This window comes from Bison bison, unplaced genomic scaffold (assembly GCF_000754665.1).
Source record: "Bison bison bison isolate TAMUID 2011002044 unplaced genomic scaffold, Bison_UMD1.0 scf7180017864160, whole genome shotgun sequence".
Lineage (NCBI taxonomy): Eukaryota > Metazoa > Chordata > Mammalia > Artiodactyla > Bovidae > Bison > Bison bison.
The window spans coordinates 5,163,979-5,181,407 of NW_011494732.1; the positions used below are offsets into that span (position 1 = coordinate 5,163,979).

General features: G+C 43.3%; 1 protein-coding gene across 1 annotated transcript in view; it reads right to left on the reverse strand.

Moving 5' to 3' along the window:
• ATP6V0A2 (ATPase, H+ transporting, lysosomal V0 subunit a2) overlaps positions 1 to 17,429 on the reverse strand; it is a 41,537-nt gene extending 24,108 nt beyond the window's left edge. The window contains 6 exon segments of the mRNA XM_010841413.1: positions 5,081 to 5,207; positions 6,420 to 6,508; positions 7,588 to 7,725; positions 9,085 to 9,182; positions 12,283 to 12,361; positions 17,109 to 17,429. Coding sequence (XP_010839715.1) covers positions 5,081 to 5,207; positions 6,420 to 6,508; positions 7,588 to 7,725; positions 9,085 to 9,182; positions 12,283 to 12,361; positions 17,109 to 17,225 — 648 coding nt within the window. The 5' untranslated portion in view covers positions 17,226 to 17,429.

Genomic DNA, 17,429 nt, shown 5'->3' on the forward strand with positions numbered 1-17,429 from the left:
TTATTGTTTTGATGTGTGTATGTGGTGTGTGTGTGTGTGTGTGGTGTGTGTGTGTGTGTGCGTGTGTGGTGTGTGTGTGTGCGTGTGTGGTGTGTGTGCATGTCTGACTGCTGAAAGGGCCCAGAAACAACAGCACTCCAGTACCCGAGAACTCAAACACCCAGATCCCGGTTTCTAAATTCCATCCTCTACTAAAAGGTACCAGGGGTCCTTGAAGGAACGGCTGACTCCAGGCGGAGACCAGGGCCATCCTATGGTGACAGGAAGTAAGCGACTGCCTGCTGAATGCTGAGAACGTGCCAAAGGCCAGAGAAACGTGCACAAAGGGACTCCCAGTGGCCCAATCACAGACAATCTGGGCATCGAAACAAAAAAGGACCGTAACAGAATCAAATAAAGAGGAAGGTCTGAGTTCGTGGATGAATGAGAGACGGTGAGGGCAGGGAAAGCACTGCCTTCTGCAGGATGGTAACCAGTAAGCCCAGAAGGGAAAATGATGGCAACTGCGACAGAGGTGACGAGTTCTAGAGAGTCGCCACAGAGGCTGAGGCTGGTGGGTAGAAGTTTGGTGAGGGTTGAGGCCCCAGTGACCAATAACCTTGGGATATCTCCTCAGCAACCACTTAACAGTTACATAGGGCAGAAGGGTGACATGTAAGTGGAGAAACCTGGTGGATACCAACATGACCAGGACACCAACACCACATGCCCCCTGGTGGGAGGTGCTGAAAGGACGAGAGCATCCATGTTCCCATCAGCAACGTGTGCTCAGAGCCTGGTCGTGAGGAAGCACTGAATGGACCCCAAAGGAGGGTCGTCCCACAGAACACGATGTCTGTCCCGAAGGCAAGTCACAGTCTCCCCCAGGGCAGCGGCCCAGCAAGGAAACAAGGCAAACTGTGAGGAGCCTGAAGGGCATGTTTGTACTGCACCAAAGTGCTGCAGGCATGTTGATTTTTCTCATTTGGAGGGTTGTATCGTGGTTATTGGGCTTCCCCGGGTGGTGCTAGTGGTAAAGAACCTGCCTGCCAATGCAGGAGACATGAGACATGGTTCCATCCCTGGTTCGGAAAGATCCCCCGGAGGAGGGCATGAAAACTTATACCAGGATTCTTGCCTGGAGAATCCCATGGACAGAGGAGCCTGATGGGTTACAATATAAAACAGCATTCCTGTGATGGGCAATGAACATTTGTCCATGGCTTCCTCTCAGAAGGTCTGCCAAGGAGATGAATGAAAATGGGGATGTGACTTCCCAGGGGGTACAGTGGGTAAGACTCAGCCTGCCAATGCAGGGGACACGGGCTCGATCCCTGATCCGGGAAGATCCCACAGGCCGAGGAGCAGCTAAGCGCATGTGCCACAACTACTGAAGCCCACGCGCCTAGAGCGTGTGCTCTGCAGCAGGAGAAGCCATCACGATGAGACGCCTGCACGCCGCAGCTAAAGAGCAGCCCCCACTCACACAACTAGAGAAAGCCTGGGCGCAGCAGCAAAGACTCAGCGCAGCCAAAAACAGACAGTTTAAAAAAAAAAGAAAACAGGACTAGATATGCAGAAAGTGGGTAACAGTACAGGCAGCAAAATGTAACAGTTGGGAAGGAACAGGAGAAGGCTTTGTTCTCTTCTGGCAACTTTTCTGTAAACTGAAATTATTTCAAGATAAATTATTAAAGAAACTACACTGGAGGAGAAAAGGCATTTATAGTGAATTTTACTTTGAACATTCCTTAATGATTTTAAAAATAGTACTGTGTCAGGGAATACAACCACCTAAGACATAATATGGAACAGGGATATATATAATATAAAAAACACAGATCTGAAACCACATGCCTGAGTCTAGCTCTGACAGAGAGACTGGTCAGCATCTAAAAATGATACTGACAAAGGAGAAAATGGCTAGAAATCCACTCTGGGGTTTGTAAGGACTTTCAGAGGTCAGACATTGGACCCAAAAGATACTAAACGTGACACTAAAAACAAATCCTAGAATCTGAGTGAAAGTTACCAAACCAAACCCCACATCCTCCCAAGAACAAGGACTAACAGAACCTACACCAAAAGGCAAACAGTGGCCCCCCCTGAGCAGCGGGGTTACAGGTGACTGACTTTCATCCCTGTGTTATCTGTTATTCTCAGTTTTCTAGAACGAGCTCACATTTCCTTCATAATCGTGGGGAAGGGAGGAATTGTGGCTTTAAGATACACATTTCTGTCAATTATACCTCAACAAAAAATTAGAAGGAAAAAAGTTTTTAAGAAAGTTAAAACTTTTTAAATTTTCCCTGGTGGTCCAGTGGTTAAGAATCTGCCTGCCAATACAGGGGAAGCGGGTTCGATCCCTGGTTCAGAAGATCCCAAGTGCCACAAGGCAACTAAGCCACAAGCACTGAAGCTCAAGACCTAGAAACCATGCTCTGCAACAAGGGAAGCCACCGCAATGGGAAGCTCGTGCACCGCAACGAGAGAGTACACCCCACGCGCCATAGCTACAGAAAGCCCCTGCAAAACAGCAAAGACGCAGCACAGCGCAGCCAAATGTCATCACAAATGCAGAAATCCATTTTTAAAAAGAAAATAAAAAAAATATATATATATACACACATATCTCTAACCATGTCTCTGTATTTCTTCACAGACATTTAATGCCCTTCAACCTACTGGTATAAACTCAGCACCAAAGAGCTTAGAAATTGTATTTTTAAAAACTTTTATGTTTTGCATGAGAATGATATGTTCTCAATAAAGAAAAAACTCAAAGAATATGTAAATGCTACTTCAGAACAGTTTTAATCTTCAGCTTTACATGGAGAGGTCTCAGAGGTCACAGGTGATGGATAATTAACATATTGCTACTGGCAATTTCAGGAGGCACAAAAAATATTATAGTGTATGGTTAATGAACAGCTTGACCGATTAGATTTTCCAACATGTGTGATTTACTCAGGCTAAACCATCATTTCACAGCCAAACTCCTGTATGCGTCAAAACTATTCCCGCGAATCTGCCTGCAATATAGGAGACCTGAGTTCAATCCCTGTGTCAGGAAGAGCCCCTGGAGAAGAAAAGAGCAAACCACTCCAGTATTCTTGCCTGGAGAATCCCATGGACAGAGGAGCCTGGTGGATTACAGTCCACGGGGTCGCAAAGAGTCAGACACAACTGAACAACATTACAGCCAAAATTCCTAAGGCAAATCCAGGAAAGAACACATGAACACTTCTCTCAAAATTAAGAAGCCCAAGTTCCTTTTCTACCTTTAGTAGATCAATTCATCTTCATTTAGAGCAAAATAGTTATTTTTATGGTTGAAGTCTTAAAAAATTTTTTTTAAATCACAGCTATTTTAAAAGGTAATTATGGCTCTTTCCTCTCTGACTCCTCTGCTTCCCTTCCTGAATAATTCATTCCTGAAGCCTTAGATGTGCGTTTGGGGATGGACCTGGAGAGGGGAGGGGAAGGGCAATAAGGGCCCAGGGCAAAATCAGAGCCCAAGCAAAGTGAGGAAACATGCCGCAGGGGAGCCACCCAGGTAGGGTGAGCAGGGCACCCACACCAGGGGCCACTCAGTCTAGGGGCTGGGGAACTTGAAGCTCCGTATGGAGAGAAGGGCAGGGCAGCAGAGACAGGAGATCAGTGGGCAGACTGGTCACATACAAGGGGACTGATCAAATAAGTATATTAATAATGATGGGAGTTGAGTTTCTCCCCAATGATGAAAGGAGTTACAAATCTAGAAATGAACCCTATAAATGAACTCTTACAAATCAGGATGAACGCTATGGTGCTGGAGTAGAATTGGATGTAAAGCCACAGTTTTCACACAGGTACAGAAATAAAGTTGTGAGTGGGTGAGCCACACATGTGTGCACCCTCTGTCCACTGACAGAGCTGGGAAGAGCATCACCTCATTCACAATGGGCACACCCAGAAACCACAGCGTGGCTTCTAATTACCATTCTCCAACAAAGAGAACTAAGCTCCTTAGAGAAATGGCTAATTCCAGAGCTGCATGAGGGAAATTACAAAATGAATCTGCATATATTGTTATCAGGAAAGCAAAGAAGTATTCAAAAGATGATGGGAACATGCAAAAAGAATATAAAAGCCAGCTGAATAGGCTCCAGCTGGCCAAATCTAAAGAATTTGAATATGAAAATAAAAAAGTAACAGAGTATAACTCATTGAATAAAACAGGAAATAAATTAACAGATTGAAATGTGATAAGGAACTGAGTACTTACAGAGTTTCAAAGCACTTCCTCAAGAACATGTATTAAATACAAAGGAAAAGGAGTTACAAATTCATAGTGGAGAGGACTAGGAGTCACTACCCTTGATCAAGAGATCAAAGTGAACATCACCAGTATTGATCAAGAGATCGAAGTGAACATCACCAGTAATGGGACAAAGGAATCGTGTGCCCCTGATGGGAAGCAGTGAGAAGGCAACATCACCTCCAGGACATTCTTGACAAAGACACATAACCTGAATCTCATCATGAGAAAACATCGGACAAACCCAAACAGGGGGCATTCTATCCAAATCACTGGTCTATAATAATTTTTAAATGCCAAGACGATGAAGGTCAAGGTAAGACTGAGAAATTACCCCAGAATAAAGGAGACCAAAAAAACATGATAAGTAGGAATTTCCTGGTGGTCCAGTGGTTAGGACTCTGCACTTGCACTGCTGAGGGCCCAGGGTTCGATCTGTGGTCAGGGATCTATTCAGTAAGATTCTGCAAGCCTTGCAGGGCAACCAAGAAAAAAGTCATGACAAATAAATCCAAAGTGTGATTCTTAACTAGATCCTTTGCTGTAAAAGACAGTACTGGGACAACTGCTGAAACCTAACCTGGATCTGAAGCTCAGAAAGCAGTGATGTATCCACGTTAATGCCCCTATTGTACTTCAGTAGAACAGGAGAAAGTCCTTATTCTCAGAACTCCCCCAAAACGTATCCAAGGATAGGAAGGGATCCAGTCAACAACGCACTCAAATGCTTCACTCTGGACTGTGCCTCCAGCTCTGGGGCAAGTCCGTCACTGATGAAAGGAGATGGTGACATTTACTCACTGTTTCAGGGTCTTCCAGGGGCTCATCCAGCTCTGCATAGGTCACGATGGTGTACCCTTTACAGACCCTCCACAACATTTTTTCAAATGCTTCAACTTTTCCTTGGTTAATTAGGCCAGATACAAATCTATGAGACAATAAAGGCTGTGGTCAAGTAAAAGCAATGAATATTATCAAACTGCAGTAAAAGAATGATGAAGACATTTATTTCTGGCAAAATGGGGAAGATACCCTGAAAGCTCTCCAACTGAACAATATCTGAAATGCTGGATGAAATATGTTTGAAACATCCTCTTCAATGTAAAGCTGAGCTCAGAATTTAGAGAAATTCTTGGAATCCAAAAATAAAACAGGACCTCGTAGTTATGTCCTGACGTATTATACGGAGCCAGTATCTATACGTAACCAGTATCTCAAGGCCTTGAGTTTCAGGGCCAGCATGGCAGAGGAGACCTGGCTCTATATCAGGTGAGGAGTTGGAACTAAAGCCCCACAATCCCCTCAAAGTTGGGACTCTCACCCCCCTCAACAAAGGACTGCACCTTAAGTGAATGGGTGGACTAGAAAAAAAATCCATCTTGCAAAGGAGCCTATATGCAAACTTGTTTATTTCCATTCAATTTTGAGGAGAAGGGGGAGAATATTCCTTGATGATTTACAACCACAGGTTAGAATGCACTCAGGTTTGTGGATGAAACTCATATTATGTGCAGGGTGAATAACAAAACAGGGAAAAAAAAAAACTCAAGCAGAAAAATTAATGTAAAATGATTCCAAATAGGTGGAATGCTCCCAAGTACCTGACATATGTAAAAATCAGTTCTTTCTGAAGGAATACAGCCTCACACTAAACATCACCGAATTCCTACAGATAAGGAGCAAAGGAACCGAAGTTCATAGTAAAAAGAGATTACAAATCATGAGGAAACAAGTTACCATTAGCTCAAGTAAACAGAATAAATAGTAGAGAGAGAGAGACCCTTAAAATATGATTAATAAATTACCCAATTCAGTTTAGCCCCTATGTCCCCACCAAACAAAACAGGACTTGATGCTTCAATGACCAACTATTTGAAGCTTATGGAGTAATGATGAATGGCATAAATGCTCCTTCTTTCCAGTTCATGATACCAAAAGAAGAAATTCCCATCACATTTACTTAAAAAGTCAATACAGCTAAGTGATTCAACTCCACAAATACTAGAGTACAGTGTTTTCTCATACAAATATTCACTTTCTTTCATTCCACACAGGCTTGCAGATGGTGGCTGCTCATCTACTCTCATCTCCCACTGACAAGAAGGACAGTGTGAAGCTCGCCAGGCCAGTTGTCACCTACCCCAGTTTTGCTCCCAGCCTCTGCATACAGCTGTAGTCCAACAAAGACTCGTTCTCCAAGGGAGGGAATTCTTCGTAAGTGGGTTCGAACTACAAAGAGACATGAAACCAAGCGTGTCTCGCCCAAAGTGATACTTTAATTCCCAAGTCCTGTTTCCAAACAAGTCTGCACGGCATCAGAACTACTCAGATCTGGGTTCCAAGTTAACTCAGACATGTGAGTCGGCTCTGATAAACAAAGAGGATAACCTCCCCATTCCTTATTTGTAAACTACTTGATGACATTTACATATAATAAAAAGTCTGGTTATGTCCTTGCCTTAACCTAACACAGAGTAACTGTATCAGAGGTCACACCTGCCACAGGAAGTGAAACAAAGTTCAGAAGGAATACACTCTGCCCTCTCTGATGCTCAGCTGGGTACAGTACTGCTGCATAGGCTGTTCTTTATTCCTATATAGATTTTCTCTTTTTTTTAACTTCCATTACTTTTAGGAATTTGAGAAGAAGGAAAGAATAAAACTGAAATTTTGGAGTTTGATTTCCACTGTTCAATTTTTTTTCATGATCATAAAAAGTCTTTTTTTCAATTGCAAACTAAAGCATTTTACAAATAGGAAGTAGTTACTGTTAAAGCCGGGGCTTCCCAAGTTGGCTCAGTAGTAAAGAATCCACCTGCCAAGAAGGAGACTCTGGTTCGATCGTTGGATCGGGAAGATCCCCTGCAGAAGGAAATGGTAATTCACTCCAGTATTTTTGCCTGGAAAATCCCATGGGCAGAGAAGCCTGGAGGGCTACAGTTCATGGGGTCACAAAGAGTTGGACAGGACTTAGCAAACTAAACAGCAAATGGTTAAAACCAACATGGAATCCAGCTGAAAAATAAAGTGAAGATCAAAATGTATCTCTTTCATTTTTTAAAGATGTATCTCTTTTAAAAAGCAGTATCTCTATAGGAGTTGATAACAAAATCTGAAAACCTTATGGGAATGAGATTTTTATAAAAGAAACGCACTCCTGGGACTTCCTCAGTGGTCCAGTGGTTAAGACTCCACTCTCCCAATGCAGGGGGCCTGGGTTCAATCCCTAGTCAGGGAACTAAAATCCTGCATGCCATGCGGCCAAAAGAAAGAGAAAGAAAGGCACTTCCTCCAAGCATCACCAGTACCTCCACATTGCGCCTGACAAAGGTCTTGGTCACTCGCAGCATGTGGGTGTACTCAATTAGCTCCAGCAGGTTCTTCCTCAGCTTCTCCTTATTCTTAGTGACCTCTCTCAGCTCAACCTCCAGCTTCTGCAACTGCTCCTGAAATGAAACGACAGTCCTGGCTCTAATACTCTTTTCACAGCACCCCAGAAGCAGGAGAAGTTTTTAAAAGCCAGAATGTATATGAGAGTTTGATAGGGATATGAAAACATGCACAGGTTTTCAAAGTTCATCATTTTCTGTTTCATATTAATTCAGGTACCCATGATGGCAAGCACTTGGGTGCCATGATGACTCTGCATGCTAATCTCAGGTCTTAGAACTTCTGGTTTCCCTTCACCTGCTTACACATTACCATACACCAAAGAGTCTTCCTCTTTTAAGACTACATTTCCTTTTATTTGTAACACAGAAAAACACTCTTTCCCAAACATACCCATTTCTAGTCTCTAGCCTGAGTTTCTATGCAGTTGCACTTATTCAATTAGACATAAAAAGACTTGGGAACAAATCTTTAACAATTAGTTGTGTACCAAGCATCCTTACCAATACTTTAAGTATTAAAACAGTAGAAGCAGAAATCTGTAAAACAACCCACTGACTCAATGAAAACTTGTATTCAAACAAATGCCCTGACACACTACATTTATTACTTGTGCTCTGCTTTATAGAACTGATAAATAGCTACAATCACCATATTTGTAATTATATCACAACCAACACATCAAACAGGCCAAACCAGCTGACTGCTCTCATTGGACTGTATAGTTGTCTCCAGAGTCCGTTCATATACCAACTGCTAAATGACTTCCTCCCAGTAAAACAAACAGAGCAGCCGGCAATGGAATGGTCCTAGTTATTCAGTACTAATTGTTTTAGAAGGGCTGTAAAAGCTCTAGTCTATTTCCGAGTGTGATGAACGCTCAGATGAGGAGACCAAAATCTCAACAGATAATTCATGGGGGTGGAGGGGGATGCTAATGAATGAATGACCCCATGCTCTCACAGTGTATCCCAGACACTGAACTCCAAGAGAAGGAATCTTGCTGGCTGACCATGGGGAACCACTTTCACATTAGCTTCTGATAATTCGAGGGGAAAGGGTGAGAGTGAAGCAGGGGAGAATGTGAAGGGCACAGGCCTGAAGCCTCCATCACCTCCAGTAGCAGAAGCATGCTAAGGCCTGCAGAAGCCCAGAGGTTACACGACCAGATCTCACAATCTAATTCCTGTCAATCTCTGTTCAATACCACCTGTCTTACACTAAGGAAAAAAAACCTGAATTCTAGTTAAAATGTATCACAGATAATCTGTTACTGAGACTTAATCAAACATGGTCCTTTGACTTTCATTCCAAAGTCTTTAGAAGAAAGGCAGAAAAGCACTAGACAATACACAGTAAGTGAATAAGCCCAACTGAGGTTAGGGACCTAAAACCCTCCTCCAGAACCAAGTTACCTGCATTTCCAGCACTTGTTTCAGAGGTGGTGCCGGAGGACTGGTGTCCCCCTCAGGGAGGGGAATATCCGCTCTATTGATTTCCTGCACCAAGTATGCTGTGGAAAAGTTAAACAAATTAGACTGAAAAACTTACTCCAGGACATTTCAGTGAGAACATTTCATGTCCCCACTTTTCCCAGGTCATCTAAAAACTGTCTAAAGGCACAAAAGTCTTGACTGTCCCAACTGACAGATGACTACTGTCACCTTGCTTCTGAAGATTTGTACAGTAATTCTGCCTAGAGAGATCAGCATAGTGACAGTAACCTATATACATATTTTCTGAAATTCCCCGAACTTCATTACTAAAACTCTAGTTAAAGAACTTTGGAGTCACACTTGCCTCTGCCACCTGTAGACAAAGCAGAAAGTTAAGAACACACTTGGAAGTGCCAGGAATAAGCCACCAGAGATGTCAGTGTGAACTCCCTACAGATGCCATTAGGAAGAAATATACACCCATCAGGAAAAACACAACAACCTTTCTCAGCAAAGAGAGAAACCTCAGGGCAAAGAGCCTGGCTCTCCTGAGTCACCAGTTAGCTGTGATGCTTTGACTTAGGACGATTTACACTAGATTCATGAAACTCATACTCAAACAGCCAAAAATAACTTAAATTCTTTAGTTTACATGTTCAATTCCTTGACACATCCTTTTCCGTAGGATAAAAGTCATAATACCTGGTAAAAAATCATTACCAGATACAATGTTTTGGAGAAGTCTTACTAGTTATTTTGCTAGGAAGGAAGAAGGAAGGAAAGGAGGGAGAGAGGAAGGAAAACAGGCAGAATGTCTTACCAATAAGGAAGCAATGGGCTTAAGAGCTTTTTGGAAATGGATGTAAATTTTTTTAACCTATTTTACCTAAATTTGGGCTTCCCCAGCAGCTCAGCTGGTAAAGAATCTGCCTGCAATGCAGGAGACCCCGGTTCAATTCTTGGGTGAAGAAGATCTCCTGGAGAAGGGATAGGCTACCCACTCCAGTATTCTTGGGCTTCCCTGGTGGCTCAGACGGTAAAACATCCGTCTGCAATGTGGGAGACCTGGGTTTGATCCCTGGGTTGGGAAGATCCCCTGGAGGAGGGCATGGCAACCCACTCCAGTATTCTTGTCTGGAAAATCTCGATGGACAGAGAAGCCTGGCAGGCTACAGTCCATGGGATCGAAAAGAGCAGGACACAACTAAGCACAGAAGAGCACGGCACATACCTAAATTTACTTGATGGTTCATTTTCTTTTAAGTCTGGATTCTTTATGAAACAGCTTAACCTACAGGAGAAGGCAATGGTACCCCACTCCAGTACTCTTGCCTGGAAAATCCCATGGATGGAGGAGCCTGGTGGGCTGCAGTCCATGGGGTCGCGAAGAGTTGGACACGACCAAGCGACTTCACTTTCACTTTTCACTTTCATGCATTGGAGAAGGAAATGGCAACCCACTCCAGTGTTCTTGCCTGGAGAATCCCAGGGACGGTGGAGCCTGGTGGGCTGCTGTCTATGGGGTCGCACAGAGTCGGACAGGATTGCAGTGACTTAACAACAACAAAGCTACAGGAAGCCCTGGGCATGTCTAATGTCCTGTCAATCCTGCCCTGTCTTTGAAAACTCATTCCAAATATACAACCTGTCCAATGACTCATACACGTGGCAAAGAAGGAAGTATGATATTGCCCTGTCTTTCACGATCCACACAAATGACTGGGATCGCAAACAATATGCAGAGGACTCGGCTGCTGATGATCCAAAGGTTTCTTTTGATCTTAAAAATCCCAGTTAAAAAATATGAAATCCACAATAATTAACTATTAGAAATCATTCTAAAAGTCACCTTTATCTCCTCCTCAACTCTCTCATCCTCAGGTTTTTCTGACAGTGACTTTGGAACTGTTCTCCTCTCTGTATTTCAATCAAAACTTCAAGGTTTGAACTGATAAAGACTATTTTATTTTAAAAGATGCTTGCTCCTTGGAAGAAAAGCTATGACAAACCCAGACAGCATATTAAAAAGCAGAGACATTACTTTGCCAACAAAGGTCCCTATAGTCAAAGCTATGGTTTTTCCAGTAGTCATGTATGGATGTGAGAGTTGGACCATAAAGAAGGCTGAGTGCCAAACAACTGATGCTTTTGAACTATGGTGTTGGAGAAGAGTCTTGAGAGTCCCTTGAATTGCAAGGAGATCCAACCAGTCAATCCTAAAAGAAATCAGTCTTGAATATTCACTGTAAGGACTGATGCTGAAGATGAAGCTCCAATACTTTGGTCACCTGATGTGAAGAGCAGATTCATTAGAAAAGACCCTGATTGAAGGCAGGAGAAGGGGACAAAAGAGGATGAGATGGTTGAATAGCATCACCATCTCAATGGACATGAGTTTGAGCAAGCTCCAGGAGATGGTGAAGGACAAGGAAGGCTGGAGTGCTGCAGTCCATGGAGTCTCAGAGTCCGACTTGACTGAGCGACTGGACAACAATAACATTTTATTTTAGGCCAAGATGTTAAAAGTTTTACAGATAAAGGAAGTAGCCTTGAGCTGCTGAGTTTTAACAGTTAACAGTCAGAGAACACTGATGTATGCAAAGGAAATAATGCCTGAGAAAAAGGAAATTACTAACCAATCTATCTACCACTTCCTACCTCCCTTGTGCTCTGATTCAATTTTAAGTAATATATTAACATGTAACAAGTAATATATTAACATGTATAACAATTTTAAGTAATATATTAACATGTATATTTTAAGTAATATATTAACAAACATGTAGTTTGTTCTAAGTTATAACAAACTACAAGGGATTGGGTAAATAACTCATAGTATATTAATACCATAAAATACTATGCTGCCATTAAAAATGATGAATCAATCTGTTTACTGACATGAAAAGATGTTAAAGTATCATTCAATGAGAAACAAAGCTAATAACAAAATAATCTGATTATTATATATGTAAATCCTTAATTTTATAGATGAATAGTAAAAAGTGTGGAACGATAATATAAACCTACATAACAGTGATTACATGAATGGTGAGAATACAGATGACTTCTTTTTTCTTTTCTACGTCTCTAGATTTTCTAATTTTTCTAAAGTGAATAAGGTTTGCTTATATATTTAATTATATAAAATAATTATTTAAGTTGTTTAAAAAAACTTACCCAATATTCGCTCCAGTTCTTCACATCGCTTCACCTCACCAACAAATTTTCTTTGGAAAGAACTTACATTCTGGTTGAGCTGAGAAGAGGGATGAAAATTTTGCTCTGAATTTGCTAAAATTTAAAAACAACTTCGATTTTATAAATAAAGTACGACTGCCAGGGTTTAAGGGAAAAGCATATCCTTGTATATTACTGAGTGGAGTATAAACTGACCCATCTTTTCTGGAAAGCAATTTGGCAACTGTTATCCAAAAAAGTCTGGGGACTTCCCTGGTGAACCAGTGGTTAAGAATCTATCTTCAAATGCAAGGGACACAGGTTCGATTCCTGGCGGGGGAACTGGAAGCCCGCTCACCACAACTAGAGAGTTCAGGCACCACAGTAAAGACCCCGCTCAGCCAAAAAAAAAGATTAAAAAAAAAAAAAACAACAGGCTGAAAAATATCCTCTAGTCCAGAACGATCCCATGAAGAAATTCAGCTTCAAAGAAAAAACTATGGATACGGACAAAAATGTGTGAAGAAGAGGATCAACTTCAAGGATAGAGAAAAAACTACTGACCATGGAAAACTGGCTAAGGAAATCACCGTCTACATCCACACCGCGGAATACTAGCATTAAAAAGAGGGGTAAAAAACAACCAATACATCAGTATCAGGGAGGAGACACCCAGAAACCTGATGTAAATGAAAGAAGACGCAAAGGGCCACAGACTGTGCGACTCCATTTCTATGAAATGTCCAGGCAGGGAAACCTAGAGGCAAAAAGCAGATGAGTGACTGCCTGGGTCTCACAGTGAGGAGGGGATGACCTGGAAATGAGTATAAGGGACCTTACTAGGATGATATCATGTTCTGAAACTGGCTTGTGGCAACGGACACAGTACTTGGAAAATTTTCTAAAAACCAACAAATTGTACACTTGCAGCAGGTGAACTTTATGATACACATCAATAAAGTTGTATAAAAATTATGGGTCGGTAATGTAATTGATTACTATACATTTATTAAAAATGATGTTTTAAATGATTAGGTATTTGATTATATTAAGAAATTATTATTAAAAATTTTAGGTATGATAATGGTATCTTTTTAGTGTCCTTACCTTTTAGAGGTACTTATTGAAATATTTATGAATGAAATAATATATCTGGGATTTGCTTCAAATTGATCTTGTCTGATGGGAGCTTTCTTTTTTTTTCTTTTTTGCACCATATGGCCTTCTGGGGTCCTGGTAGTAAAAGCACCAAGTCCTAACCACTGGACCACTAGGGAATTCCCGCCATGGGTTTATATTACGGGTATATAGCAATTCACTGTTTCCATATACTCTTCCCTCTACTTAATATCTTATCATACAAAGCTTAAAACAATAAAAAAGATTATAAAAGAACATTTAATAAAATGAGGAAATTAATCACAACTTGGGTGTGGGAAGAAGATTAAACATATTATCAGTGTAGGGCTTCCCAGGTGATACAGTGGTAAAGAATCCACCTGCCAACACAGGAGACGCAGGTCTGATACCTGGGTCGGGAAGATTCCTTGCAGGAGAAAATGGCAACCCACTCCAGTATTCTTCCTTGGGGAATCCCAAGGACAGAGGAGCCTGGCAGGCTACAGTCCATGGGGTGACAAAGAGTCAGACACGAACGAGCACGCACGCATGCACACATTATTAGTGTGGCTCCAATGATACAAAAATACCTATGCATGTACATTTTAAAATATTATTAGAAAAATAATGTTTGGCCAATGTTAACCAAAACGGTAAAGTGTTTATTTCTAGCTAATGGGATCATGGAAATTATTATCTTAGGTTTTCCAAATTTCCCACAATGGACATAGATTACATCACAACTTTTTGAATTACAGTAATAATTTACATTGAAAGGCACATGGGGCAAGAATTTTACGTTTACTCCACTCAGTGTGATATGGGGTGGAAAGCAAAAGTTGCTCAGTCGTGTACGACTCTTTGCCACCCCATGGACTATACAGTCAGTGGAATTCTGCTGGCCAGAATACTGGAGTGGGTAGCCTTTCCCTTATCCAGGGGATCTTTCAAACCCAGAGATCGAACCCAGGTCTCCCACATTGCAGGCAGATTCTTCACCAGCTGAGCCACAAGGGAAGCCCACAGGGCGTGGGGCACTCTCAAAAAGGAGAATTACAAACAGCGTGGCATGAAGCTGCTTGAACATCTACCCTAAAGCCTCAGTTCTTGTTCAGTTTTCCAAACTTCTATAAAGAACTAACCAGAAGAAAGGCAAAAATTCTAATCTCACTTCTGTTTGTCACATTTGCACTCATTTCTGGAAGTCACACTAACCCAAACTAGTCACCACTTTCAGGTTCCCAGTGATTCAGATACCCTCAGCCTGGTCAGAACTAAGAATGAGCAGAGGAAGCCGCCCATCAAAAGCTGTCTATACATGACACGGCTTCTCAGTTTTGATGTCTTTTTCTTCAATATCAAACACTAGTGAACTCAAATCGGACACCAGGGTTCCACAAACAGTAGGATCTTCGTGAAAAGGCAAATTTCTGTGGCAACAACACACACGTGACTGGATATGACATCCGCCATCACCGGCTTACACAGCATGGTAACTGGTTTTTTTCTATTGTGCGGTTTCTTGTGTGAAGTTTAGCTTCTCTTTTCTTTTTAGGTGGTAACAGCACCTTAATTCCAGGCTAATGCTATGAAGTACATTTTAACACAGATTCACTTTAAGACTAATAATTAATCTAGAAAAACCAGCACAGGCCGCCTTGTGCTGTTTTCACCAGTACCCACACCTGCGATCCTAACAGACAGAAGGTAAACACTGTCCCCAGACTTCAGACCCTGAGAAAAGTGGGATGGCCTTGCCCTTCGCTGAGTCCTACTGGTGAGTTGAATCACCTTTCTTTTCCAGGTCTTCTCTTTGGCTATCGTTGCAGAAACTCCGGTCCTGCCTCTCCTCCCTTAGAAGGATCACTAAAACAAAAGGGGGAAGAGCTCCTACCTGCACAAGCCAGAAAAGACTGGTGTCAGTGATCCCACCCGGTGAGCACAGTCAGTGAGAAACTCCAGAAGAGAACAGAAAGGGTCAGGTATGATGGAGCTCTCTGCTCCAGCTGCTTGACAGTCATCCCGAAGTCAGACACACATAGACCCCTGAGCTCCGAACACCGAGCATCACACAATGTGAGCATTTCCACTTTATTTCACTTCTGAAAAAGATGAACAGCACTTTCTTTTTCTTTCCCTGATTTTCAGTTTAGAAGAACCTCAAGCGTCCTCTACTACCTAATGTAATGACATTCAACAAAATTTGAATCTTCACAGCAATTAGAGCATTTGTTCAAACCTCTAAGACTTCAGCTTGACTGAAGTCTCTCGGCCTGAGGACTAACAGGATGGAAGAAATCTATTATAAAGAAGGGAGCCTCTTTCTCAAACAACTCTTTCCTGAATCTCTCCGGGGCTCCTTATTCACAGTTCAGCACAGCTCCTGCCAGCAAAGTGGGCATCATGTGCTGAAGCCCAAGTGGCTCCAAGAACCAGGACAAGCTGGGCCCTCTCCGCAGCCTTATCTCTCATTCAGGAGTTTCTCTCTGACCTTGCAATTGCCTTGGGGGACCAACCCAAGGATCGCTGATATCAAATATTGGGTAGAAGAGTTCCCTCTTGAAACTAAAGCACCCTCAGAAAGATGAAGGGAAACCAAGGTGATGAAAGGTGGGTCCCAAGAAATAGTGTTCACTCAAGTGACTTCGAGCTCAATCAGCCAGGTCCTGCTTCATAATCTCCTTTTCACACTTTTTTTTCCAGCATGGCACTTATTACAGCTCATAATCAGAGTGTGTTTGTTAACTCCTCCCAGATTGTGAGCAACAAAAACACAGGGACTTTGTCCATCCTGCTCACCCCCGAGTCTCCAGCACCAAACTCAGCAAGCACTTGATACAAGCTTGTTCATTCATTCCACAAATGCCTATTAATGCCCACAAAGCAAGGTGTACTTAGGAGTCAGGAATGAACAAGACTCTTACCCCCAGGGGTTGACAGTCCATGGTGGAGCCAACCAAAAAACAAATAAACAGATATATAAAACAAGTGCTTATTACTACTTGTTGGGGGGACAGCTCCCTTTCAACAAATTCTGACTCTACTCCTATTCCGTACGAGGTAGTGCTAGGTATCAATACATCACCAAGTATCAGTGAACGACAAAAAATCCCGCCGCCCGGGAGCTTACCCCAAATTCATTCCTAATTCAGACTTCTGGCTCTTCCTGTTCCCTCCACCTGGGTCCGTGTCCCCCAGAACTTCCCAAGCCTGGCTCACTCCTCACTCAGGTCTCAGCCCAAGGACACCTCCTCAGAGAGGCTTCCCTGACCGCCCCTACCGGGGGCACCATCTCACCATCCCCTTTTATTGTCAGTACAGCAAAGGTATTCCTGTTTACGTATCATTACTTAATATTCTTCCCCTCCTCCGTAAGTTCCAAAAGGGCTTCAAGAGGCCTTAACAGATTTGCTCTCCCGCTTAATTAGCCCAGTGCCTGGCTCCGAAGCATCAGATGGCACGACCCGAGCTGATGAAGACAAGCGTTCCTAACTAACCCAGCCAGGGCGGCCGCGGACCAGACATCCGGCGACCCTGGGCTCGGGCCCCGCTCTGCGGAAGCTCTGGCCGGAAAGTGGACTTCAGCTTCCCCTTCTGGGAAATGGGCGCCCCTGCCCAGGTGCCCGCGGGGAAGGAGGCCCAAACGAAAGGTGCAATGAGGGAGCTTGGCGGGGAGCGACAGCCCGCATCTCACGGGCGACACTCACGTCTCGGAACTCGACCAGGCCCTTCTCGCCCAGGACGCTGAGGCACTCGTAGGCCGTGCCGGACTGCAGGAAGAGTTGCGCCAGGCACATGGTCTCGCTCCGGAACAGGGACCCCATGGCGGACCGGCCCGCGCCCCCCGGCGGGACCCGACGGGCGCCGGCGGCTCCGGGCTGCGCGGTCCCGCACGGTCAGCCGGGCTGACCCGGGGATCGAGCTTCTCCTGCGGCCTGGCCGCGGCTCCAAACCATGGGGCTCCGGGTTATAGCAGCTGTCCCCAGTCCAGCCACCGAGGCCGCCGCTCCAGCCTCCGCCAACGCCGC